Source organism: Poecile atricapillus, chromosome 13 (genome assembly GCF_030490865.1).
Source record: "Poecile atricapillus isolate bPoeAtr1 chromosome 13, bPoeAtr1.hap1, whole genome shotgun sequence".
Lineage (NCBI taxonomy): Eukaryota > Metazoa > Chordata > Aves > Passeriformes > Paridae > Poecile > Poecile atricapillus.
The window spans coordinates 15,716,483-15,743,395 of NC_081261.1; the positions used below are offsets into that span (position 1 = coordinate 15,716,483).

General features: G+C 39.5%; 1 protein-coding gene across 18 annotated transcripts in view; it reads left to right on the forward strand.

Annotated features, from left to right (window-relative positions):
* Window positions 1-26,913, forward strand: part of ANKHD1 (ankyrin repeat and KH domain containing 1) — a 100,185-nt gene that overhangs the window by 13,152 nt on the left and 60,120 nt on the right. For 16 of the 18 annotated variants that reach the window (XM_058849059.1, XM_058849050.1, XM_058849041.1 and 13 more), the window contains exons 2-7: window positions 2,131-2,284; window positions 21,694-21,850; window positions 22,842-22,989; window positions 23,848-23,995; window positions 25,050-25,283; window positions 26,814-26,908. In XM_058849059.1, the coding sequence (XP_058705042.1) occupies window positions 2,131-2,284; window positions 21,694-21,850; window positions 22,842-22,989; window positions 23,848-23,995; window positions 25,050-25,283; window positions 26,814-26,908 (936 nt within the window). Of the gene's footprint in view, window positions 1-2,130; window positions 2,285-7,455; window positions 7,480-21,693; window positions 21,851-22,841; window positions 22,990-23,847; window positions 23,996-25,049; window positions 25,284-26,813; window positions 26,909-26,913 lie in introns of all 18 variants that reach the window. The other 2 variants (XM_058849043.1, XM_058849047.1) reach the window with 2 other exon arrangements.

The window sequence follows — 26,913 nt, forward strand, 5'->3', positions numbered from 1 at the left end:
GGCTGCTGTGCTTCCCTTGGCTGAGGATTGCTTGGCTCTTCTCAAGGCTGAACCCTCAGGCTTGCCAGGAGCCACTGAGTGTTTCTGCAGTGTTTGTTGTTCTCAAGTGCAGTTGCTTTAGTGGTAGGTGACATTTTTACTCCTCTTGGTATGTCCTCAAAAGGGAGGACTGCTCTTGAATGTAGTGGTGTAGTTGACAAAGAGAAGTGTCCACAATAATCGAAAAAAATTCTTGTATCTAGTTCTCAGCTGTATATAATGAGTGGTCATGTACACACAGTGGGAATTCCTGCCCTTCACCAGATCACACAAGCATGTTGCAATAGGAATAATATTTCCTTCATATTAATGCCTTGTGTAGTCTTGTGGGAAAAAATGAAAAACCCTGACATACTCATGTAGGTAAGGGTGAATTTTCTCAGAGGTCAGTTTTGCATCAGAGCTCATGAGAGCAGGGTGTCCTTATGGACTAATCTAGAATTTGGGTTCTGCTGAGGGGGCTCTTACTGTGGGGATGCATTTTGCTGTGAGGTCTAAATAGTTCTCCTTTGTTTGTAGTACAAATGTGTATCACTGGTTTAGGTCACTAATTTTCTGCTTGTTTAATGTTCAACTCTTTCTTGCAATGACAGTTTTTTATTTTAGGACCATTGCTTGGACTAACTGAGAAATCTTTGTTCTCTGAGCACCAAATCAGAGCCTGCTGCCTTACCTTTAATATTTGTGTCTGGCTGGGATCACAAATATCCACTGAGATGTGGGCCTCATGTTTGGTGTTCCTAAAAAGTCAGACTTGCACCCTGATTCCCATTATATTCCAGTGTTAGCATTTCCCTGGCACACAGGGCTGGCTTGGACACCAAGGGATAGTGTTACAGCCATTTACATATCAAAAAAGGGGAAGAAATGAAGGAACCCAAGTTGCTCTTGAATAGCAGTGCTCTGTGCTGCTCCCAGATCCTGTTAACATTGTTCACACAATGGAACACTTAATGAATTTGCAAATGGCCTGATTTGATTTTTTTTAATTTTTAAGTGTAAATTTTGCCTTTCCAGGGGAAATGAGACAGTAGTTTTCTGCTGGGGTGAGAAAAACAGGGGGAATTATTTTGGGGAAAACTGAGAAAGGAAGATGAGACTGGGGTATGAAGTGGGAGAGGGCAGCAGTGGCTGAATAACAGGAATGTCTCATTTCTACAGCAAATCTAAGGCACCAATAGTGTTGGTACAGATAACAGATAACATCTAATTAGGAAATAGTGTTTTTGTCTTAAAATATTACTGAAAATGGAGGAAATGATGTCTGAGCTTGGGAGATTCTGAAATGTATCTCTGCTCTCATTAGAGTGTGAGTCAGGTATCCTCCTTGTTTACTCTGGCAAGCTGTCATAAAACTGCAATGTGTTATGTTGAGTAATTCCATGGACTTGTGTTTGGAGGTCACGTGGGGCACTGGTGGGACAGCATTATTGCTGCTTGGTTGGAATACCTGCCTGCTTAATCGTTCTGCAGATCTGTTCTTGTCCAAAAAGCAGAGCAGACTGGGGTAATGCTGAGTGCCAGCTTGGAAACAGATGTTTTGGTGTTGAGTTTTGGTCAACTCTTGTGTTCCTGCTCAAAGCAAACAAAATCTTCATGCTACCTCTGTTAAAATTACTTTTAAAAGAGAAATGAAAGGCATCCCTAAAACATTCCTGGCACTCAGATAGGTCCAGCTGAACCAAAATCATTACTGGTGGCTTTCATTAATAACATGGTAGATGAGCTTCTGGTGGCAAAGATATTACAGCCTCTTGTGGCTGCCTGCTTGGGTGGTTAACTGTGCAAACATGCATAACATTTATTCAGTATTTAATCTGAGTTAACCTTGCTGTATTTAAGGTGTTTGAAATTGTAATTTTTGCAATATTTTCTTTTTTTAATGCTGGGTTTTTTTCTTTTGTGATTTTAACTACCTCTTCAGTGAGTTGACCAAATTTTTTTTGTAGTTTTGTTCTATGTTCTTGGCAGTTAAAACACAGTTATGATAGTACAGTTAGGTTATTTTCGTGGGATTTGTTTTGGGTAATATTTTAGATTTACTTTAAAGCTTCAAAAATGATAAAATTGTTTTTCTAACTTGACAAACAGGTCGAATCATTTATTTTGGACCAAGAAGATCTTGATAACCCAGTACTTAAAACCACATCGGAGTTATTCTTATCGAGTGCTGCAGAAGGTGCGGACTTGAGAACTGTGGATCCAGAAACACAAGCAAGACTAGAAGCCTTACTGGAGGCAGCAGGTACTTTCCTTGTATAGTTCTTTTTCTGAACATGACTTGTACACAGATCTGGCAGCACATAAGTTTTGACACAGTTCAGGAGTCTGGAAATTTCCCATGACAAGCAGAACATGGAAAAGAAGCTCATAACTCTTACAAGTGTTGCAAGTTGCTTGCTCCACTCTTTCTGTACATACAAAGTTAGAAAAATTAATTTGAATTAAATGGTAATTCATTGACTTGAGATTACATATGTTACCAGCGGGAGAATTAATGGGGAGAGACTAGAAGGAAATAGACTTGCTAAAATGACTTTTTTTCCTGCTGCTTTGGTCAATATATAATTATTAATTCATTATTCTAGAAATTTACAGGTAAAATACTTTTAAAGGTAAAAATTTAAAGATAAAATACTTTTTTCTCTGTTTTAACTTTCACAAAAGCATTTTCACATTCTGTAGTTCTGAGGTATCACTGTTGGAAAATACATATTAAACATTCCTGTTTTGGAACCACACCTGATGAACATAGTTGCCTCTACATTTATTAGCTTAAGAGTGAAAGCTTGACTAATTCAAATCCTCCTACAATTTGTGACTGGGCTTGTTTGTAATGGATTTGGAAATTGATTGTTAGTTTCAAAATTCCAAGGACAGAAAGATATAAAATCCCTGCTTTGAAACAAATCCCATTTGATCATCACAGGTGTATACTCAGACTTATGTGCTGAAATTGGAGATTTCAGACCTTACTTTGGAACACTTAAAGAGCTACATAAAATAGCACTTATTTGCAGGTGTTTAGATGCTAAGCTGTGTACAGTCTTAAAAGGAGAATTTTATTCTGACAAAGCAAAAGGGGCAGGGATTTGGGATTTGGGTTCTCTTTGCATTTTGGATTTGAGAAAAACGCAACTTGGAACACAGCACATCGTTTGTCAGCAGAAAGTTGCAGCAGCATATCTGCTGTAATTCTTGAGGACCAAAGTTTGTTTTGTGGGGAAGACAGGCTGTTCCTGGGCTGCTCCATGCACAAAATGAATTTGAATAATTTAGTCCCTTTTTAAGTGCTTTAAAAAATAAAAATCAGTTCCTTTTATGTATCTGGTGGCTGCTGTGTCCCAAAGCCTAATTCTGGCTTTACAAATTGCCAGTCAATCTGACTGGTTTTATGGAGCAGTGCTGGTGCTGCAGTGCTCACAGGGATCTCACAGTATTTGACATATCTAGGAGATATCTTTGCTGCTTGTAACACCTGTGAGAATGCTTTTCTTCAGATTTCTAAGCAGTAGTTGTCGAATCCCCAGGATTCGACAATTTGTTTTTTAGCTGAGGTTTCCATGTCTTGGTTTTCCCAAGTACTCAAGCAGAGTGGAAGGAATCTGGAAAGGAGAGCAAATCAAAAAAGGAGTGCCTTTGAGGACTTCATCTTCCTCTCTAAAAAGACTGGACACAATTAATGCCATTTGATGAATGTGTGAGATCAAAAGGGTGAAAATACTTTGGGGGAAGTTCTCTAGTTAAGCTGTACTTGTCTTTCCCACTGTGGATTGGAACACTAAAAATATCAGGCTAACCTAAAGAAGATGCTGTGAATCTGGTAGTTCATTAATAAAAGCCATAATTTGGCAGTGATTGAAAAAGAAGCTAGTGGTTTTGGGAGATGCTCTAATATCTTTGCTGGATTTATCTGTTTGATTTGGCTGAAAATACCCTTTTTAACCCTAAGTGAGCTTCTAGGCTTCCATCATGGCAGCCTACTGTTGGGCCTTTGCATTCTTTTGCAGCTTGGCAAAAGCAAGTGCTTTCTTTTAGTCACAGTTCAGTCCACAGCATTAAGGATAGCTTGGAAAAAGTAGATGGCAGAACTATGGCTCAAACACATTTAAGGTCTTGTCTGTAGTTCCCAGGCATAACTTGGCCTTGGTTGTGATTATCCCCCTGTGACAGGCTTGATTCCACCTTACAACCTAGAGGAAAATCAATCTTGTGTTCAGTGTCTTGGATTTCTTGGGGTTTCTCACATGCCAGGTTTGTGGCTGTGTCATTAGGATTTTAATGAGTATGACTTGCAAAACTAGTTTGGCTCATTCTTGCTGAATCCTTTAATGCTCAGATCTCACATGGACATGTTGTTTATTAGTTCTGGAAGGTAAGTTCTAGCAACTGCAGCCACATGGGATATTGTTCTTCAAAGTACTTGTGCAGAAGTGGTTTTCAACTATTGTGTACTGTAGGACTTGTAGGAGTTGTGTTTTGTTTGTAAGTAGCTGTCTTGATCTGAGAGCTGCTGCACAGGTGAGTGCAGAAGCCAGAGGTTATTTGAACTGCTTGAAAATGTTTTTAGAGGTTGTATTTACCCACCATGAGAGTGCTGGGTATTTTTTCACTTGCTTGTTCAACTTGCTTATTCTTTTTCAAGGATTGTGGATATTGAAGGTGAGAACCTTAAGCCAAATTTTTAACAAGAATGTTGTGTCTCACTCCCCCTTGGCATAGCAGCAGTTACACACATGCACATATCCATGTCCACACAAACACAGATTTCGTGTTTTTCTCTGAAAACCTGCCTGATTAGCTTCAGTTTAGACAACCATACTTTACTCTGTGAAAGAACAGGCACTTTATTAATGAACAACTACCTTGAAACAGCTGTCAGTGTTTGTATTATTTCACAAAAAAATAGTTCTACAATCTGAAGATTAAGAGACCATTGTAAATACCAGTTGTTTCCACCTTCAGAAGCTGAAAATAAGATAAAACAATTGAATCCTGTTGTTTGGCAAGTTTTAACCTAAATAAACCAAGTCTGGTATATCTTACTTCAGTTTAAGTCCTATTAGCAGAGAAGGGATTTATAGGTAAAATAACCTATAGAATGAGAACCATCCTGCTTGGAGGATGTTTCCATTTTTCAAGCTGTAATTAGACAGACTATTAGTATTCTGAGAGTGGAGTTCTGTTCTGCACTAGAAACATTTCGCTCCGCTGTTAATTAGGGTACTGTTGGTTTCTTAAAATAATATTTCAGCTCTGAAGAGTCATGATTCATGTGTGGATCTTCAGTAAGAAAGTCTATTAAATGCCCTTTTTAGGGGCAGTAGTTGACAGCTGGAGATGAGAGCTCTTTGCTACTGGGTATGAGTGGTTAGAGTATTCAGAGCTCTTGCTCTTCTCGGTGGGTTCCTTGCGGGCCCTCAACATATGTTGGTAAAAGGTCAAAGGGGGAAATTCCAACAGGTTAAACCCATTTAATTTTCTGTTCCCAACTAGTATCAGCATCAGGAAGGGGAATTGACTCGCTTGTGTTGTGCAGTCCTCTTTCTGCAGGTTGTTTTAGAGGATAGAGAAAGGTGTTGTTTCAGGCATGTGGCCAGATAAAAATGCTGGATGCCCATTTGGCATATTCTACACCAAAACCACAGATTTCTATAGAAAGTTGTGAAATGTCAAAATGTTAATCCCTGGAGTTAAAATACCCTTGTTGGTAGTGTTTCAGCATGGTTTGGCTGAGTTTTCTGGGAAGCAACATAGAGTGTTACTGAACTGCTTTTTGACTTGAGGAAATAGCTTGGGTGCCTGTGTCCCTACCAGCAAAGATTTTAAGTGTGTTCCTTCTCAATCTGAACATTGAAACACTTTGACAATGAAGCATCAAAAAAAAAAGATGCAGAAGAAAGTGGTAAAGAAACTTCAGCTGCCTTTGGAGGACATGATGTTCCTGTTGAGTATCTACACAGGGAGGAATTCTGTAAGCAGTGAGTTCTTCAGGACTCCCACTATTGTTTGCAAAGAGGCTTGTGAGGAAAATATTTTGAGAGAGAGAATGTTGAGCCAAAGGTTTGTTTAATGAAACATGTGAATAGTCCATCCTTATGTTCAAACAGGGAGCAGAGTTATGCACATCCTTCTTTTTTGATGAAATACAGTATTAAGGGTGGCTAGAGACCCTCACAAATGATTTGGTGTTTTTGAGACTTTGAGGGATTAATTGTTGTGTAAGTGGTGAAAGAGAAATCGAGTTCTAATAATGTGTGTCAGTTAATACCTGTGAATTTCAATAGTTCTTTCAGGCATGAAGGCCTGATACTGCTCTTTGGGAAAGCTAATAGGGTGATGATGGGGGAATAGGTTATGTATTTTGGAACTGGGAAAGGCAAAAAGTAGAAGTGATCACTTGCTTAGCAGAAATATAGAACAGGGTTCATAATATGAATGAGCCTAGATGCAATCTACCTGCTTTAGGATAAACTGAAAGGTTAGAGCAGATTCAGCAATTGTGAAATTGAGTGCTTTCCTCTGTGTGTATTTCTGTTTCCTCACTTGCCAACCTATTGACCAAACCTCCTTTTTTTTTTCTCTTGTGATGTGACCAAACCCATTCATTATTCACTAACAGGGGTTACCAGGGAGTGAGCTGTGCTCTAAAAGAGCAGTGCCAGAGAGGCACAGCTTGCTTTTATCCTGCATCCGAGGGAACCCTCAGAAAGTGTCAGAGACTGGGCTAGAGAAATTCTTTGATCGTGTTATTTATGATGAATAAGATTCATGTGTGGACTTGGTGTTTCTTTTCTTAGGGCTGATGAGTAACTAAGCTGTGATTTAAATGAAGGTGAGCATTAGAAACTTAATATCTGAAGGGTTGTCCAAACTCCTCTTGAAACTGTAGAAGTGGGGGTCTGCAGAAAACAGATTCATGTTTGTCAATTTATTGGTTGCACCTCTGTACTTGTGGAATACAGGAAATGCATATCTAGATCTGTATTGGTGTTATGAAATAAAGAAAGAGAAGCAGGGTCTTTTTTGGAGTGGGAATCATGATTGGTGGAATTTGAGCAAAGATATAACTTTATTGTAAAAACGTTACAATATCAAATTGTAAGGGGTTTTAGCCTCTTTCAACATGGCCAAAATCTTACCTTAGTCCAGTTATGTGATGGATTATAAACCAAGAAAGGCTTTTCACCATAATTTGATCTCATCTAAAATACTTGGTGTTACATGGACACAGTATACAGACCAAATAAGGGAAACAGTTTTCACTAGGACAGTCTGAATAGGCTTCATTGTAGGTGTTTCTTTAGAGATCAAAGCTGCCCTGCCATTGAAATCTTGTTAACTGGAAAGCTGCTGCCTTTTGAGATATTGGCACATTACAATGACTTCCTCATTTTCTTTCTTCACCATCTAAAGATTCAGAGTGGGAAGGAATATATGGTAGGTGCAACATACAGATTTGTTGTGCTTCCTAGTAAGTTGGATAAACTGAATTGTGTGCATGTAATTGAATTATTAATATTATATCTCTCTGAGATTTTGCATGATTTTAATATTTTCTATATTCTAGTAGGCTTTTAGATTAGAAAAAGTCTAGTCTAATCCTGCTCTCAGTCAAATTAACTTCCTTGCTTTGACAGTGTGTTAAATGTATCAGCTTCATATTTTTTAGCTGTTTTCCAGATGGATATTGCTGTGAAGAACAGTCTCATTGTCATAACACTTAAATTGCTGCCTTTAGGTATCAGATGGCTAAGTTACCTTCCCAGCTCTGAAAGCTTTACTTCTGGAGTTCTTTGGAGGAGATGATTTTAACCTTTCTTCAGAGGGGATGGGGACTGGGAAGAGACGAGATAGAAACTTACCAGTTTTATTTTGTGAAGTATAAAAATTGGCCAAGGTTCTCCTCAATCTCTCAAGTTGCCTACATATTTCTGTATATCTGTGTGTGTATGTCAGAGGTAGTCATAAGTAATCAGCAAGTTCTTCATGATTGTACCATAAACAATTTGTGCAATCCTCCTTTTATAAAGATTTTTTCAGTTCTGGATATAGTTTTTAATAACTTCTCCTGTATATTTTCCTTCTGCTGTATTTTATCTTTCATGCAAGTTGGCTTCTTCTGTAAGATAAAACACCCCTTGCTCTCTTGTTTCAGTATGAGGAACATATTATTGCTGGTTAAAAACATTTTTCCATTCAGTATTGATTTCAGGATTTCTTCTTACATTATTACTTGGAGCAGCCTCTGCCAAAAGGAATGAAAGGAGAATTTGGGCATGAGAGAAGCAGCAGTGCTTTATTGACAGAGGTGGGATGTACCCAGTGCAGAGTTTTTCACTTTGGTCCATGTCCCTGCCTCCTTTCTCAGCACATGGCTGTGGTGTGGTGCTGTCCTTGGGATGCTGGGAGGGAGGGGATGGGAACTGTGGGAAATGAAGCAGTTACTGCTTTTGGAAGTTTGAGTTCACCAGAATGTGACTCTTCTCCTGAATTGTGTCAGGAGAGAGTGAGGAAGGAGTGAGCAGGTAGACAAGCCTCCATCTCTTGCTTGTATCTTCTGCTAGAAGAGTCTTAGTAGTTTATTAAAAAAAACCTCAATTACACTGACTTTAAATCTGTTAGCTTTTTTTATTGTAATCTGCATTTGTCAGTCATGTAGTTTCCTTAGCACATGGTAATAAAATCAGAGTTTAAAAGTGTTCAAAAGAGAGTTTGAGTATTGGCTGGATGCTTTGGGGTGTGCAGGTGATTGGATCTGAATCAGTCTATCAGATTTCCCTTTTTGTTTTTTTTTTTTTAATGTTCTGTAGCTTAATATTCAAATGTGGTGGCAGTAACCAGTGCCAGCCACTTAGCTCCATACTGGACTAACTGGTAAGTCAGGTTGGTAGTCTGGATGTAGAGCCACTCCTCCTGGAGCTGATGGAAATGTCCTGGGAGGAGTCATTGCATTGGAGCAGGGCTGTTTGTTGCCAAAACAGTCTGGGTCATGCTCTGTGTCTGGGGACACCTGAGAGGAGTTGCCTGAGCTCTTGGGGTGGGCTATAACACTTCTCTCAGTTTTATACTCTTATTAGATATTTGGGTAGATATTGTCAGAAGTAACAGATTTACTAAGTAAACAATACTTTGCAGTGTAACATGTGAATTGATTGTTTTTTTAAAGTTGTGTACTCAACTTTGACAAAATGTTACTGTTGTATATTTAGGAAGTAATTATAAACAAGTTTCTAAGAGAACAAATGGTGATATAGTCAATGCATAGGGTAAATTATTAAGTTCTACTTATTTCTAGAAAGTCAAGCCAGTTTTCACCAGATTAATGAAAAACAAAATATGTGAAATATACTGCCACTCATCTTTGATTCTGCTTATGGAAACAAGTGGCTTTTTTTACAGTGGGGTATGAGCATCTTCATTTCCTGCTATAAATTATTTTGTGCTGTTTTACAGACCTTACTTTAAAAGCTAAGAACTTCAATCTCTAAATTTAAAACGAGCTGTAATATATTAAACATCTTGCACAAAAAGGCAGGTCATATTCTTTGTGCACATGAATTATTTAAATACGTGAAGATTCAATACATATACTAGGATATGTTAAAAATTATTGCATTGCATAAAGTGATCCTGGTTGTATTCATCAGGAAAGTAGTTGCTGTGGGAGCAAACTGCACAGTGCAGTTCTTCAGGGACTTTTCCCCCTGTGTAATAAAGCTTGCCTCCAAACCAAGGATTGTTAACTTGTCATTTAGGCATCACCTTTTTCTGAAATTCTGTACAGCTTCTTAACAGTTTTTCAAAAACTTGGCTGAAAAAAGTCTCAGTAGATTCAGTTTTATCTTCTTCTCTTCCTTCTCCCCAGGCAAATTCAGCTGTGCCTGTGCCATTCCTGACAGGTGGCTTTAGGAACTGGTTAGACAGACAATCTCCAGTGCTGGAAGCTCCAGAGCATGCCAAGCCCACTGCAGTCCTTGGGATGAGAAGGTTTTTTGGACTGCCAGTCCTCAGTTTTATGTACTAAAATATGTAACTCAAGGGTGAAGGGAGCACTGAGCTGCTTCCTTTGGAGGAGCTTTGTGAGGGAAGGAAGATGCAGTAAAGCAGTTAGTGGTTTTTAGTTTGTGACTGTTTGTTTAATGCATCTATCCAAGTTCAGTGTTCCTTTTTCCAGTGCAGCCATCCTTAGAGCTGATTTGCCGACTGATACCACCTTCAGTTATCTCTTTTCTTTTTTTGTTTTTTTTTCTAAATAACATCTAACCTTTCTCTGCCCTTAACTCGTGTTCTTTAGACTTTCATGTGCTCTTATTCTCCTCTGGAGTCTCTGTACGTGATCTCTGTTCTTCATAACTTTATGCCCCAAATGAGTCGTGTTACTGAAGCTGAGCTCTATTGATGCATGGAGAGAGGAGTGTTATTTCATCTGTCCTGCAAGCTGTGTTTTGTTTACACATCTCCATTTGTTGTCTGCCTTTTGCCTTTGGTTTGCAAGTTGGATTTGTCTTTAAATCTACCACTACTTTTCTGAAGAACTGTTACAAATTATTCCATGTTTGTACATTTGATTATTCCTGTGTGTGCAGTTGACTATCCCTGTGTATCTGTGTATATGTGGGGTTTTTTTCTGACACACATGTTTGATTATATCCTTTAAAAAAAAACTTCACAGCTCAGGATCATTATAAAGGCTAAAATTGTGTCTTTGCTTTCAAATAATTAGTTGGCTTTTGAGTAGTAAGGGGAGGACCATAGCAAACAAGAATGTTCTAACCAACCTGTCCTGACTTCCAGCTGTTTTTGTCTAGTATTGCCAAAACCAAGGAAGCAGCATGTTTTGGAAGTCTCTAAAGTGAAAGCAGGAAGATTTACTAATGAAAGAAGAATAAAATTACACTATGGCTGTGCTTTTGCCTATTAGCCTTCACTTACAGCAAGAGCACCCAGTACCTAATCCTCCCCAGCTGTAGAGACACAGCAAGAGGTAGAACAAGTTCATTTTAGTCTTTACACAGATTAAGAGCAAAGACTTGGAGGAAATAGTGACAGAAGTTTGTTTGGTAGAACCTTAATTGGCTGGACTTTTCCATACTCACTACTGGAAACAATTCCCTCCATTGGATTCGTGCTTGTTACTGTTTCTCTCTGCATTGTGCCCAGAAGAAACTCAGTAAAACTTGTTCTGTGTGGTGCTGTGACCTCTGATGGACAAAGTCTCCCATCTGAAGCACCAGAGCTTCAGAGATGTGGAGCTGGGTGAAAATGCATCTCTTCCCTTCTGTTTTTAAAACTGCAAGAGGATTCTGCAAAAAATAAATAGATGGGATGACTCCCCCTGGGATGTTCTTGTAGAGAGGTGTTAGCAGTAGATGGGTGTGTTCTTTCTTCAAGTTGGATCATGGTAAAATAAATTCCATATTTTCTTTCTGAAGACTATACCTGATTTTTGGTAGTTTTTTTGGTAGTTTGGTACTCTAATCTACTGTGGCATTCTCGAAGGTCTTACTTCCAGGATCTTTAGTTATGCAGCATGTACATAATGATGACAGTATGCTGAAAGGCTGTGGATCATTTTAGGCAGAGGAGAGGGTTTTATGAAGAGTTTCTCAAATATTCTGTTTGAGACATGAATTTATACACTAGTCTGTGCTATACACCATTAGTGTGGTGATTGTTTTTTTGAAGAAGTGGTGCACTTGATCACTCTCTGAAAATACTCAGTATTTAGGCTTGCTTTGCCATTCATAATTAGCATAAACTGGGGGCTAAAACTCTGTGAGCTTCTCTTTTAGCTCAGTGATGTTACTGGCACTCAGTTTGCTCTTAGATATTTGCTTGAAAATGTAGTAGTGTTATTTTCAAATGTCTTTTTCCCAGATAGTCACTGAGTACTGTACTGAGTTGCTTTGTGATTCAGGAAGGCAATTTCAGCCCATTGGGGCTCAGTTTGCCACTAACTGCCAGAAACTTTGAGAAGAGTTCAAGTGGGTTGTTTATCTATAAATAGCACTCAAATGTTACTTGAGTTTTTGCCTTCCTGCATCTCTGTTGTGCAGGGGGATAATATCCTGGAGTCAGTCTCCACAGGAATGTGGTACTTTCCCTTCCTTTAGGTTACTCAAAAAGCAGAAAGTAATTCCTCTCTCTTTCCCTTGTCCTGCTAAAAAGGTGGAGTGTCTGTAAAGTAACTTGATTTCAAGGGACTCAAGCCCTAAAGAGGATGAGACACAAAATACTGAGCTGAGTTAGAATGCGAGAAGTCAAGAATAGGAATTCTGTGCACCTTTCTCAGTGTGAATATTTTTTTTTTCTTCTCTTGATATTTCTCAGGGATATGTGAGGTTTTTCTTTGCTCCTTACCCTCTCACAGTGGATAGTGCCATTTCCATGTTCCTCCTTCCCTTGTTTCAGTAGCAGTCGTGGCTCTTTGACATGTATCTTGCAGATTCTTGGAGCCAAGCAATTGTCAGACTTGAAATGAGAAAATCTTTCTCTCTGATAAGCCAGGAAAGGGAGAACCAGGAAATGAAGAATAATTGCCAACCATTAGCTGTGATATTTTTCTGTAAAATAATTAAATTAAATGTGTACATTTTTCCATATTTGATGGCACAAATTAAAAAATTTGTAGCTTTCTTTACAGAGGTCATAAGTTCTGCTTCTGGATCATTTAGCAAGTTGCCACCTTTGTAGTTGTATGGATAAATATTGTATGCACTACAATCTTAGCTCAAAATAAATTCCCCAAGAGTGACTTAGGGGTTTAAAACCACGTTGTACAGGCACACAGAAGCATTTAGATTCTTTCTTCTCTTCTTGGACATGCAGGAGTGTCTGAGCTGATGCCCAAAGCTCGGAATTTGAGCGGAGCTCCTGTGATTCTGGGTGGGCATTGGCTGGGTGATGGCAGCTCCCTGTGCCCGGTGCCACTGGATGTGCTGGGATGCTCTGGAATGCTCTGGAATGTGCTGGGATATGCTGGGATGTGTGTGCTCACGCTCTGCTGGGCAGCTGGGAGCAGGTGACTGCCCGGCTCAGGAGATGTGCTGACGCTGCTGTTTAACTGTGTCCAAACAAAGCCAGGCGAACAATTCTGCCCGTGGCTGAAGTTTTCCCTTAGCTAATCACAGCAAAGTTGGCAAGCGTGATACAACCAGCAGAGCATTTGTTTTAAGTCTACAAGTATAAAATGGGCTTGAATACTCTGGTGCTGCAGTCCTGGGGAAGGTGTGGAGGGTTTGTGGCAGGAGGAGATAGTGAGGGAGGGAGGAAAAAACTGGCAAGGGAAAAAGCATTGGGCACCCAAGTAGTTCACTGTGGTTTTGCTGCTGTGGCAACTCATTCTGGGTTTTTGCTGTCTTTTATCTGTGTTAAGGATGGGGAAAAAAATTTAAAAAAAAAATCCCTGACTTGGTCATTCAAAAAAATTTTAAAACTAAGTGCTAAGCTCCTATTTAACTGTGATATCCAGTGTAACTCCCATTTAATCCTAGCAAAGCACCAGAGCAAGTTCAGGTTTTTCAGTCATGTTGACAAACCACTGTTTAATCTGATTCTTTTCCTTTATAATTTGAATTAGAGTTAGTACTGTGTTTTAAATATTTTTCTCAAATCTTATATTTTCCTGCAATCAAAAGCAAGTTGGGAAGATCTTAGTTGCCAATGGGTAAAAGTGCTTTTTCCATTAAAAAAAAATAAAAACCAAACTAGAGCAAACCCCAACAATTTAGTGGAGCTGGTAGAAATAGTTATTCTCAGACAGAACTGGCAGTTGTTTTCACTGTGATATTGCTTCTGTCCTGATTTTAGTTGCTGTTTTAAAACACAAGGTAACCCTAGAGTCAGAGCTCTCTCCCAGATGCTCACCTGCTGTGAGATGGGTGGAAAATCTGCTGCTGCCGAAGTACATCTGTAATCATGACACCAGAGTAATCCATGATGCTTCCATATAAACTACATGCAATAGGTCTGTGGGATCAAAGTGCATTTGTTTGAGTGGTCAGCATGGTTTTCTGCACATACATGATGAGTGTGTCTGCAAGTCATGGTTCCTGTAAGGAGTCAGCAGGGTGAAGGGCTGCATCTGGGAACTTGTTGCCTTGTAATGAGGCAAATGTTTCTTTGATAGAGCTTTAATAGAAACAAAATCTTGAAAAATTTAAAGGTTGAATTTCTTAATGAAGATGCTGGATTAGGAAACAAACATTTGGAACAAACATTATGAATGAGTGACGTGAAGGTGGGTGAGGTGGTTTAGTGGCTGTTTGATGTCACAGTCAGGCAGTAATCTTGTTCCTGCATGGTTTTCTCTCCTCTTACCCGTTCTGGAGGTGCCTAGAAAGATCTTTTGCTAGTCAGACTCATCTTGCTGTGCTGTGCTCCCTCTTCTTTCCCCCAGAGCGAGGGCAATGGGGAAAACATGGGGAGAGGAGGAGCACATGGTCATCCTTCTGGAAGTGTCAAAATGTTAGATTGGCACAGAAAAGCTCATGTTATTTTAGCTTTAGAAAAGGTAATTTAATGTTCATACCTGAGAGAAAATGGATGCCTAATGAAAGCTTGGAAAAAATCAAACAGACAGAAAAACTGAGAGTTCTGCTCTAGCAAAGTCTGGCATGGTCAGGATTTTAAATAAGATGAGGAGTTTTAAAGAGATAGCTATGTGGATAATTGTTCTGGTATTATTCTCTGCTATTTGACCTCTCATATGTTAACAAATCTCTGCTAGAACCCATCTTTTATTTCAGTGTTCTAAGCTAAAATATGTCTGGTATTCCATATCTGTCAAATACCTGTATTCTTCCTTGCATTCTGAAAACAAGGGAATGGTGTGGATTGGGTTGGTGGAGAGGAATTAAATAAAATTGCAGGCTATTTGGGAAGATTGGGATTTTTTCTAGAAACATCTGTAAGTCTATGTAAAGCTGTTTTTCATTGCTTTATTTGCTTACTGGGTTTCCAAGCTTTACTGAAAATGGAAGTTGGTGGCTGAGGTAGTGAATTCCCTGACTAAGTAACCCTTGTTGAAGTGACGTGAGACTAAATTGAAATCTAAATTTATAAATTAAAACCTAATGGATCTAATTTCTCTAAAGAAATATTAATGAATATTGACTAGTTAATCAAGGATTTGTGTTTGTGTGGAATTTAAAATTAGTTTTCAGAGTGTGGGATATTTAAGCACACTAATGTAAAAGGAGATGATCTCAAAAAGGAGCCCTTGCCATCAAAATGGTACTGAAATAACAGTAAGAACTAATTGTAGCTGGAGAAGTACTTCCTGGCTTTTGATTCTAGAAAAGGAAAATCTCGCTGCTACAGCTGCCGTGCTGGAAAGAGGAGAGAATGTGGTGGATATTGCTGGCTCCTGTTCTCACAAGTGCATTGAAATAGATGTAAATGCAAGTGTAATATTAAGAGTTTGTAGTGTCAAGTAAGTGAAAACTGGGAGCTGGAATTAGGGGAGGTTTCCTCCAAAGGTGTGTGCATATTGTAATGGCCTTTGAGGTATTTTCAGGCATCTCCTTTCGCTTTTGAATATTGCTGGTGGATATTGTGAATGATTTCCTATTATGTTTAAGAGTGTGGCTTTGTGAAGAAGGGCTATTTTGAGATAAGGACCATGAAATACAGTCCAGGAGAATAAATTTCTGCTTATTGCCAGAAAATGCTTAGCAGATGATCTGAAAATGATTTTTCAGATTGCACTGGAAATGTCATTTTTGAGTGTCACAGTTTGTTGTCAGGGATATGATTTGTAGCAGTTGAGAACTCAGCTGCTCTTGAAGTCTATGGGGAGCTGTGATGGTGACACATGAAATACTGTCAAATGTTAATTAATAAAATTTAAAAAAAAACCCTCAAGCTGTAGCTCTTAATTTCATGCTAAATGAATTTTATTTAGCATGTCCAAATACTGATTGAGAAGAAGAAAAATAAAAATTGCAGTGAATTCTGTTTGTGCCATGCACTTGGTGAGACAGGAAAATAGTTTTATAGTGAAAATTTGTATCACATGTTTATAAAAGGATATGTTCTCCTGAAATGCAGATACACCAGGGCTGGTGGAGGTACAGTGAGTTTTCATTGCTCTGGAGCTGAGCTGAGATCAGACCATAACTGTGATTTTCAGTGGTAGTGATTCCAAAGGCGTGTGCTTGGCTTGGAAGGACTGAAAGCCTCAATGTAGTTTTTTTAGTGTTTTAGAAAACAAAGCTAAAATAATCCCTATCGTATCAAACTATTCCATGTCTGGGAATAATAGTGTTGAAATGACCCACTGAAAAATGGAGAAGCATTCTGGATGATGCTTTTCTTAAAAAAAACCAAACAAACCCAAAATTCCCAAATGGCATTGTTCAGGCTATACTCTCACTTAAAACAGTTATTTTCTTTATTCTACAAGTAGACTTTCCTTGTAATTCTAATGTTCTTTAGCTTAGTGTGAATTGGGTTTTATTTTAATAACACTTCATATGAAAGTTTTTAAAAGCATATGAATTTTAGATGATGAGTGCACTGGAATGAAATATTAGTATTTTCTAATATCTTTACCCAAAGAGCACTATTCAATATGGGGCTTTTGCCTTGAGGACTTTAGCCTGAGCAATCAGCATAGAATAAGCTACATGTAAATATTTAAAATATATTCAAAAAATTGTAAATATATTTATGTCCCTCATTCTGATGCTGCAAATTAGATATCTTAGTGCAGTGAAACTTGCAAATGACTGTTCCTTTTGGTTTGCTTTGCTTTGGACTACTCTTTACAAGCAAATGGAGGATTCTTTTCTTTGGTTTACTGGCCCTGAAACTGATGTAATATGAAATTTGTTTTTGGGAAAATTTAGACATCATCAGAGAGGAGCCAAGTGCACACTTTTTTTTTTTTTTAGTTACACAGGCAGTGTGTAACTTTGCCACTTAGCCACCTGAGACCTTACAGAACAGCGTGTGTTCAGTTCTGCTTGTTGCCTTGTCTTGTAGCAGCTGTGTGATGTGCTGCAGTCACTACTGCTCCTTGGCACAAGGCTGTGGCTGTTGCTTTGGACAGTCTGGAACTTCTTAATTCCCCTGAATGGAGATTCCAGTAAAGAACCTAAAATAAAGTTCCCTCCTGCTCCTTCCTTGAACCCTCTTCATGTTGTTTGAGGTGCTATTTGTACACCAGGCTGATGAGAGCAGATTCCTGACATATTGTAAAAAAGATAAGACTCATTTCTGGGCCATGATTCTCATTTTGGACTTCTTTGGGCCTTTTAAAGCTGTCCATATTTCCATCACAACCTTTCTTTGGGGTGTGTAAGCCCTTAAGGACCCCCAGCTGATTCTGTACAAACTGAAGTTAAATTAGACTTTGTGATGAACATGAGGGTATAAATTGTACATGTTACAAGTAAATGTCCTCCAGTGTGTGTTAGAACATGCAGCGTGCTGGAACTGACAGGGAAAGAGCACAATCACCACTGAATCTGCAGGGCTTTGTGAGGATTATTGCACAGTATCTCTTGGATATGTTGATCTTATTGGAGCAGTCTCCTTTGATGTTCAAAGTATATGTTGACACTAGCTGTGTGTCCTGTGAGGGACTTAACTGTGTTTTCCAAAGGCACAAACCTGTTGGCATTCCTTTGTTTTGAGGCAATATCTGTGTCTCTGACTTGTTAAACTCCAGTCACACTGAGAAGTTACCAGCTCATTTCAGGTTACCTTAAAACTCTAACCTTGGTAGTTACAAGGTGGGAATACCCTGATGAGTCTGAAAGTCAACAAGGAAATTGGAGTGTTGGTTATAGGAGCGTAGGTGTGTATCTGATGAGCAAGCCTGTCCCTTGAAAGGTGAGTTCCTTGTTCTGATACACCTCTGTAATCAACTTCAGGCTAATTTAAATAGTTCAGTAATATGGCATTAAGGTGTGGAACATCTGGCATTATCTGGCCCAGAGTTCAGTCATTGACCTCTTCCATTGTTGGCTAGTGCTGCTGGCCTTGTTCCTGCTGGGTTTATGAACAGCTGGCACGTGGCTCCAGCAGCAGATGTTCAGATGAAGAGCTGTCCACTACACAAGATGTGAAGATGTGTCTGGCTCATCTCATCTGAAGATGTGTGGGCCCTGCAGTGGCCCTGCTTTCTCCTGCACAATACAGGTGAAAGTCTCTCTGCTCTCTGTTCTTCCAATTATCTATTGTTCAGGAACATCCTTATATGTAGTGACTTTCAGGGCCACTGTTCCTAGGTTTTTACAAGGCACAGGCTTTACAGTAATTCCATCCAAGCTAGTTTTGAATTCACCTTTTTGGTCTTTGCATGGCAGCTAGTGATGAATGAAGGCATTTCCTTTTGGCTTGCTTAAGAACATACTCTTCATAATTTTGGTGTTAAATGTAACCTTACATTAGAAACATCACCCTCTCCATACAATTAATAACTGTGGATTGTTCTCAATAAAACACAATGAGTCCTGTACTCTCTTTTCAGACTAAAACCTGCAACAGTGATCAGTTCATGTATTTGTTGGATGGGAGGTGGCAAGAATAACTTTGGCTCAGATCCTGCATGTAAATCAGACTGCTGGAGTCCCTTGTGTGTTATGAGAGTGACACAAGAACAAGTGGTTTGCGCAGAAAATTAAGTAAATTAGAGATTAAAAGACACATGAGCATTACAGCATTGAGATTCTGGCATAGTCATCCTAAATCATAGCAAAATAAAAACTTCAAATTTTTGTTATGTAGTAAATTACTGAGTATAATGTACAAAAGGGGAGTGAATGAATGTGTGTCTGCAGTGGTAATTCTTGTAGTCTGTCTCCCTTTGACTCCAGCCAGACAAACAAATGTCAGCTCTGATGTCTTCTGTGACTGTCTATTAGTTTTGGCACGCACAATATAAAAATATGAAATTAAGAGCAGGTTATGGCACCTGGATTGAGCTCTAGCTTGTGAGGTAAATAAAAGGCACCTTCCACTTACCCTCTGAAAGGCCTTGGTGTGGTTGTAATTCATTTTTTGGAACAAAGTCCAAAACTGGAGTGAGTTGTAAGTGTGCTTTGAGCATCCAGAAGGAAGAGCCAGTGGCCTGTGGTTGGTGGCTCCTCCAGGGAACCCACCATTTATGAAAACAGATACTTGAGAATAGGAGAGCTGTAGTGGGACAAGTTAATTTGTCTTTAGCAGGCATGGGAGATCTGTGGTGTGACTTCTGCCTTCAAAAATCCCAGGTATGAATGCCACAACAAACTTTTAAAACAGAGACGTTCTCAAGTGTAGATCCTGCTTGTCCAGCTTGTCAGTTCTACTGCCTTGGAGAGCTGAAATGATGGAGATTCCCAGTGTAGCTGGAGATAGCCAGGTCATGTGGGCTTCTGGGTTATGTGGGGTTTTGATGGTGGTGTTTGGTTGTTTTTTGGGTTGGTTTCTCTTGGCTGGACTTTGTATTTTCCACTTCTTTTGTCAACAGTACAGCTGTTAGCAGCCTTTTTAAAGTGGAGGGAAACTGCAGCTGTATTGCTCCTTCTAAGCTAAATCTGCACATTTTTAGCCTTTGCTCAGGGGTCCTGTGGATTTCTCTTGAGTACTTTTCCATGTTGCTTACCACGGTGTTCAGCTTTGGTTGCAGCAGTCCCAGATGAAGCCTCAGTGCTGAGTTGTGAAGACTTAATTCTTTGTCTTTCCTTCAGCAGTGCTTTATGTACACTGCAATGCAGCGTAAGGCAGCACTGCCACCAGAAATAGCCTGTGTAAACATCTCAGCAGTTACTCCAGGAGTCATCCTGGGGAAGCAGAGCTGTGGAAAATCTGTCACTTTCTTGGTGTATTTGGTACTAAATTGATGTCCTGACCCAGTTTTGCAGTGACTGTCCCCCACTGTCCCTCCTGCTCTGGCTGCAGAGGTGACAGGGCTTCCAACCCCTTTACACCATCAGCAAATCCAGTTTCCATGAATACATAAAGCCTGAGCTGTGGCATTTGAGGCTTGTTATAACCTGGCTATATTTAACAGCAATGGCCACAGGGGTGACAGCCTCAACAGTTTGAAGGTGGAAGGGGTCATGTGGCCAGTGGCCTCCAAGTGTCCTGGCCCCTCATTTTTGTGCTCTGATTGCTCTGGACTAGCCAGGCTTCCAACCCAGACAGATGGAGGTGTGATTCCTGATTTCTTTGCGGACTGGACGATCAGTTATAAATCTGTATTCATAGCCCCTTGACAATGCTGAAGGGATCCAGATGTGGGATGTTGGAGTCAGGGAGGAAGTACACAAATCTTTTAAGAACCCCCATGGCTCATTTCCATCAGCTGAGTAAACTGCTGCACCCCAGGGCAGGTGTCTGTCTCAATGGCAGGAGAAGGATTCTCCATCATGTCCAGTACCACGTTCCAGTGCTGTCAGCCAGCACTTGGAGCACTGCAGCAGCCATGCAGGGTAATGTCACACAGCGCCTGGTGTGTGCTGGCATAAAAGTTTGGGGTGGAGAAATTTGGTAAGTATTGATTCTTACATTATTGAGAAGCAAATTGGATGCTCTCAAACTGGGGAAATGTGTTGTCTGAAGACAACGTTCAAACTTAAAATATGATTTATTCTGTAATAATTACAAGCTAGGTTGTGGGAAATGTGGTGTAAATCAAACCTGCAGAGATATGCACATATGAAATAGCAAATCTTCTGAGGGATAAGGTGCCTTATTTCCAGAGGTTTGTTTCTAATTTGACCCTTTTTAACAGCTAAGGAATTGAAAAGTTACTGATTCATGACTGGTGAAGGTGGCTGATCCATAAACCAGTAACCATTCACTTTTTGTAGCATGTGAAATGGATTGATTTATGTTTGGGTTATTTGTGGATGGCTGAAAGGTGTTTGTGCTGTTTACACATTCGTACATGAAGATAGAAGCCCTGCCCACACTGCAGTGATTGCACATGTTGAATAGGCTGTGCTTAACTATGAGGAGTAAAACCTGTGTGGAGTAAAACTTGAGCAAAGAAACTGTTATAAAAAAAATAACTGTCATGTTCCTTGAATCTAAGCATTTCTACTGTGTTATGTCTGTGGAGAGGCACTGATTTCAAGTATACTTAAAATATGTGAAATTTCATTTTGTAACTTTTGTTCCTGTAGCTAGAGCTGGGCAGTTTAGAGTGGTAAATTACTGGCATTTAAATTAATAAATGTTAAAGCTTTTCCTGCTCTTAAAAAAGAAATAGAACTCGGTCTGCTTTGTTTTGGGTGGGAAAGGAGTAATAAGTGTTTTAAGTAGAAAAATTCTTCACATTCAGAAAATATAATTAAGCTTGTTTCCCAAACTTCTGGTTTTGGGCTTCAATGCCTGGGTTTATCCTTAATACAGCAATATGATGGTTTTTGGGGTTCTCTTAAGTTCTTCAAAGGTATGAGTTGAGACTTGGGAACAAGTAACAAAGCTGCCAGTTGAAAGATATGGGGTTTTTAATTGCTATATTATAGTTAATTAAATATTCAGGTCTTGGGCAAATGTTAGCAGATAGTTTAGTTTTAAGTAGCTAATTATCTGGCATGTTTGCAAATGATTTTTAACTAATAGTGCATGTGGCTGAACTCTAAACCAGTGTCTTTGCATTTCTTTTGTGTGACTTTCATACTAACCCGACTGATGAACGAACGTGCACTGAAGGAATTGGTAAATTGTCCACTGCCGATGGCAAAGCCTTCGCAGATCCCGAGGTTCTCCGGAGACTGACGTCGTCCGTCAGCTGCGCGCTGGACGAGGCGGCCGCCGCGCTGACGCGCATGAGAGCCGAGAACAATCACAACAACGGACAGGTGGACAAGTACGTACTGACCACACCTGGTTCCCCAACTGTGGAATGGGATTTTATTTCAAATTCAGTTAATTGTATGTGCTGATCACCCCCAATTCCCCAACTGTGGAATGGGATTTTATTTCAAATTCAGTTAATTGTACGTACTGACCACTCCAACTTCCCCAACCGTGGAATGGGATTTTATTTCAAATTCAGTTAGCTGTACATACTGACCCCCAGTTCTCCAACTGTGGAACAGGATTTTATTTCAAATTCTGGTAGTTTTATAGTTAATACTTCATAATGGAGTTGTTCTACTGCTAGCAGAAGCAGATTGCATCTGAAGGTGTAACTACTGTCCCGTCAGGTTATTGGCTTCACAGGACAAGAGAAAAGTACAAAAAAATGTTACTTTGTAACCTGCTGCACTTTCTGTGTACCAGAGAGTTGAGTTCTTATTCAAGAAAGGTTAAGTTCCTGGCTGTAGAAGAGTGGTTGATTGCTCTCTTAATTGCAGAAGTATGTCTGGTTGCATTATTCATATTAGTGGTCTCTGTGATACTTGGCTGCTGAATTTTTGGCTTTGTCTGCAATAGGAATTTGCCTTGGCACCTGCAGTCAGCAATTTGTCATGGTCACAGCCTCTGTGTATCTGGCATTCCCTGAAGTGGGAATAGCATCAGTGAGGTTTGCTTCTGTCTTGCAGAGACCACAAAAGCCAGCTCTGAGCACTCCTCTCAGCATCTGGTCTGTATGAGACCATATTACAAGTTAGCAACTGATGAGAACAAGATAATTTAGACAATAAGGAAAGTGTCTATCTCTATGTCACCTGTGGAAATAATGTGTGTATACATAGATACACTTTAAATATATATATATATATAAGGTGTATTTTCAAGTAAAGCTTAGCACTGAAGTTGAGAGCCTTTACTTAAAGGCTTCCTCCTTGTCTAGGAAAGCTGCCCAGCTATTGCAGGTGTGTTTTGAGCTCACTGTGTGGTAACTGATTTTGCAGTCGCAGTTTGGCAGAAGCATGCTCTGATGGGGATGTAAATGCTGTCCGGAAGCTGCTGGATGAAGGACGGAGTGTGAATGAACATACTGAAGAAGGGGAGAGTTTGCTTTGCTTGGCCTGCTCAGCAGGATATTATGAATTGGCGCAAGTAAGTAACAAGTACAGTTAGAACTAAAAATTTGTGAAGCATTGTTTGAGGGGCTTCTTTGATAAGTAAACATTTTAGCTATTGTGGTTATTACGGTTTTTTTATTACTTCAACAGAATATCAGTGAATACAGCTTACTGTGAGTTTCCAGTTGTTGTTTGGGTTTCTTTCCTGGAAAATGCAGTCACATATGCCTTTAGGTTGAAGGGACTTGTCTGACCAATGAATCCCATGTTTTGTGATATATCTACTTTTCTGGCATTGTTCTAGATGCAGTCCAGCTGTTCTGCCAAGCAAGAAGATCTAAAATAGCAGCAAACCCAAATTCTGCAACTGGATAAGCTTATAAAAGCTTATATCTCAGTCACACAATCCTTTTGTTAAATCACATTTGTATCAGCAGTGCATTAATTTCTGTTAATTTTCAACTATATTACTTCTGTATCTAAGGGCAACTGCTTTGAAATGTTTAGGTGATAGTTCTCAGAAATGCCCAACTTCACACTTTGTGCCAAAACACAGGACAGGGAGAGAACTTCTGACCTGTGAGCTTGACCTGTGGGTGCCCTGGTCATTATTGCAGGTGACGATTTCTCTGCTGTCATTCTGGTCACTGAGTTGCCCTGTGACTTTTGAAAATGTCACTATTTCACTGAATTTAGATATGAGAAAATGTACAGACTTGAGATTTTCTGCAGCAGAACCCAGTGCAGGCAGTAACTGCGAATGCTCCTGGGGGTGGCACTGGGCTTGAGGGGCTGTGGCAGCTGGCTGGGGAACCAGTTTCACAAACCCCACTGAACTAAAACCAAAAGGCTGGTGTTACAATTTACTCACTGTAGTGAACTTTTCCTCTAGGTGCTTCTAGCCATGCATGCCAACGTTGAAGATCGAGGGAATAAAGGCGACATCACTCCCTTGATGGCAGCTGCCAGCGGAGGCTACGTGGATATTGTTAAACTCCTCCTTGTCCATTGTGCAGATGTCAATGCACAATCCTCCACAGGTAACTGGGGGAGCAGGTGCACAGTTAGTCAGGCTGGCACATAAGGCACACAGCTCTTCTGAACATCTGTGTTTTTGTCTAACACTTTCAGTCACAAGAAAACGTGACAGGAACTGTTAGGAATAGACCAGATCTGTAGCAAATGTGTTTGGAGTCTTAACTGGCCATTATTAAAGATGGGTTTTAATATAAATTCTAAGGGAACACCACTCTAGTGTTAGAGGACAAGAAAAATACATGAAATTTATCTTTTCTCACTGGTCTAATCCAGAATTACCCAGTAAGATGATAATGAGACAAATCCCATCAACACCAGTTATTTGTCTCTTTCTTTTTACCCAAGAGAAGTTAATATTCTTTCAATGCATTGAATGTTCTCTATATTGCTGGTTCTTGACCACAGCTTAACTAACCTCACTGGCAGCATTAACCTGCAGCTGGATTGTGTTTATTAAGACAGAATTTAAACTTCGTTCAAATTTTCAAAGTCATGTGTCCAAACTATGAGATATTCTTTTATCTTTCTGTTTAGCCATGTTAAGCGAAGTTACCTTAAAATTGACTGTAGCATTTAAAACATGAGCCATATGTGAGTGTCTGTCACTTACAGTACCAGAGTTTTAAATTATAAATTTATTCTCAGCCAGCCAGTAGAATGTTTTCAAGGAATTACAGGATAGAATCTTAGGTAAAAAAAAGAAAGACAAAACAAAATAAACACACCACACCTCCCCAATTCCACAGTAAAAATTACTCATTGATCTTTTTGTGTGTGTTTATTTGATCTATTTTTGTGTGCTAAAGTAGGAAACATAAAATTCAAACTGAAAAAAAATCTGACTTGTAATATTGGCCTGGCATTAAAACTTTCATGTTACAATTATTTAGGATTTTATACCCAGCCTGAAATGATGGGCTGGAGTAACATTGCTGTGAGGTGAAAGGCTGCTGCTGCTGATGTACTTGGGTTTGTTCTGAGCTGTTAACACTGATCTCCTTCCCTGTATTAGGAGTGGGTGATGGAAAGGGCTCTCATGCAACCTCTCCTCTGCAGGGAACACAGCTCTCACGTACGCCTGTGCCGGGGGCTTTGTGGACGTGGTGAAGGTGCTACTGAAAGCTGGTGCTAACATAGAAGACCACAATGAGAATGGACATACCCCCCTGATGGAGGCAGCCAGTGCAGGGCATGTCGAGGTTGCAAGAGTATTGCTGGAATATGGTGCAGGAATCAACACTCACTCCAACGAGTTCAAAGAAAGTGCACTTACACTTGCATGCTATAAAGGTATTTTCTCTTGCCTTGTTTTGTATTTTTGTTTAAATTTGTTTGCTAGGATTTATCTGACTAAAACTTTCAGCAATACTTTGAATATCTTCCTAAGAGATTACAAAAACCAATTTTTGTTTTAAACTCAGTGTCACAAAATGCCCTTCTGTGGTGTAGTGGTATTAAGTCTGTGTTTGTGCTCAGATGTGGTGGATGTGTTTGACATTTTGCAGATGAAAACTTGGCTAACTGGTATGTTAGTAACTGGCTATGTCCAAACTTGTGCTTTGACACACCACATTCCCTATTTCATTCCCAGTTCCCTCACTAACTGTCTGTGAATTCTGGAAACATCTCTGTTGGTTCTTTAAAAAATGCAAATTTGGAACGTGTGTTTCTGTAATACCTGATGGGGTGACAATGCCTCCATTATTACTGGATTCTTTTCCTTCAGTGTAATTTGGGACAGTGTCTATGAATTCTTAAGTATGATAAAGTTTTAGGGACTTTTGACTTAATTTCTTATGCTTTTTAAAGGTTCTGTGTCAAGTAACAGTGCAGTGGTAATCCACTGTGCTTCTGCAGTTTGCTTTCCAACCATGGTTTTTCTACAAATAGAAACTAAGGATGTGGATTATTGTCACAGTAACTGTAGCCTTTGCCTCTGTGGTTAGGATTGAGGATACATACTATGTATAACCTATCTGAGGACTTGCATCTGGATTTGTCATGGATTTCCTATAGCATATAGCATATGCATTTCCTTTCAGGGAAATGCCAGTAATAGGTACCCCTGAAAGTGTTGGAGGGTCATTCTTTTTTCTTTTGACCCAGAACCTAATTGAGTCATGGAATGTAAAACCTTGAATGACAGAGATGTCCTGTATTATCTTTGACAAGATGGTTGATTTTCTTGTCAGTTTATGTAAGACTAAGTCTTCCCTCAGAGAATAATGCTTATCAAGAGGCTAAAAACAAAGAAGGGGCAGTTTCTAAAACGACAGAAACTGTAATGGAGTTTAGATCAAGTTTTGGTAAAGCTCAGTAGAAACTTTTAAAAATAATGTCAGACAATTTGATATAATGTGTATATCTTAGTTCTCAGATACATGTCTGTGAGTGTTATTAAAAAGCTTGAAGTTCAGATCTACATGGATCCATTCCTAAAAGATAATCCCCACAGTTGTGTGGTGCCTTGGAACTCTTAAATCACTTGGAAATCTTACATCACTGTACAGTTCAATAGGAAATAAGCACAGTTTTTGTAGCTTGAAGTCACAAGGAAAGGTTCTCATGTAAACTTCAATTAGACAGGTCTGTCTCCATCTCAAAGCTGAGCACTATCTTTGGGAAAGGCTTTCAGAAGTCTGCTGACTCATTCACATTGGTATTTTTTAAATACTTTGAAAAGCCTTAGTTACCAATTGTAACTTGTAAAGATTCTAATAGCAAACTGAAAATCTGAATGATTTCATTAAATGTATTGTCTGTACTGCTAAAAGTTGATGATATGGAATGCTTATTTATTTTGATCTGTTTCATTTGAAGGCCATTTAGATATGGTTCGTTTTTTGCTTGAAGCTGGAGCTGATCAAGAACACAAAACAGATGAGATGCACACGGCGCTGATGGAGGCCTGCATGGTAAA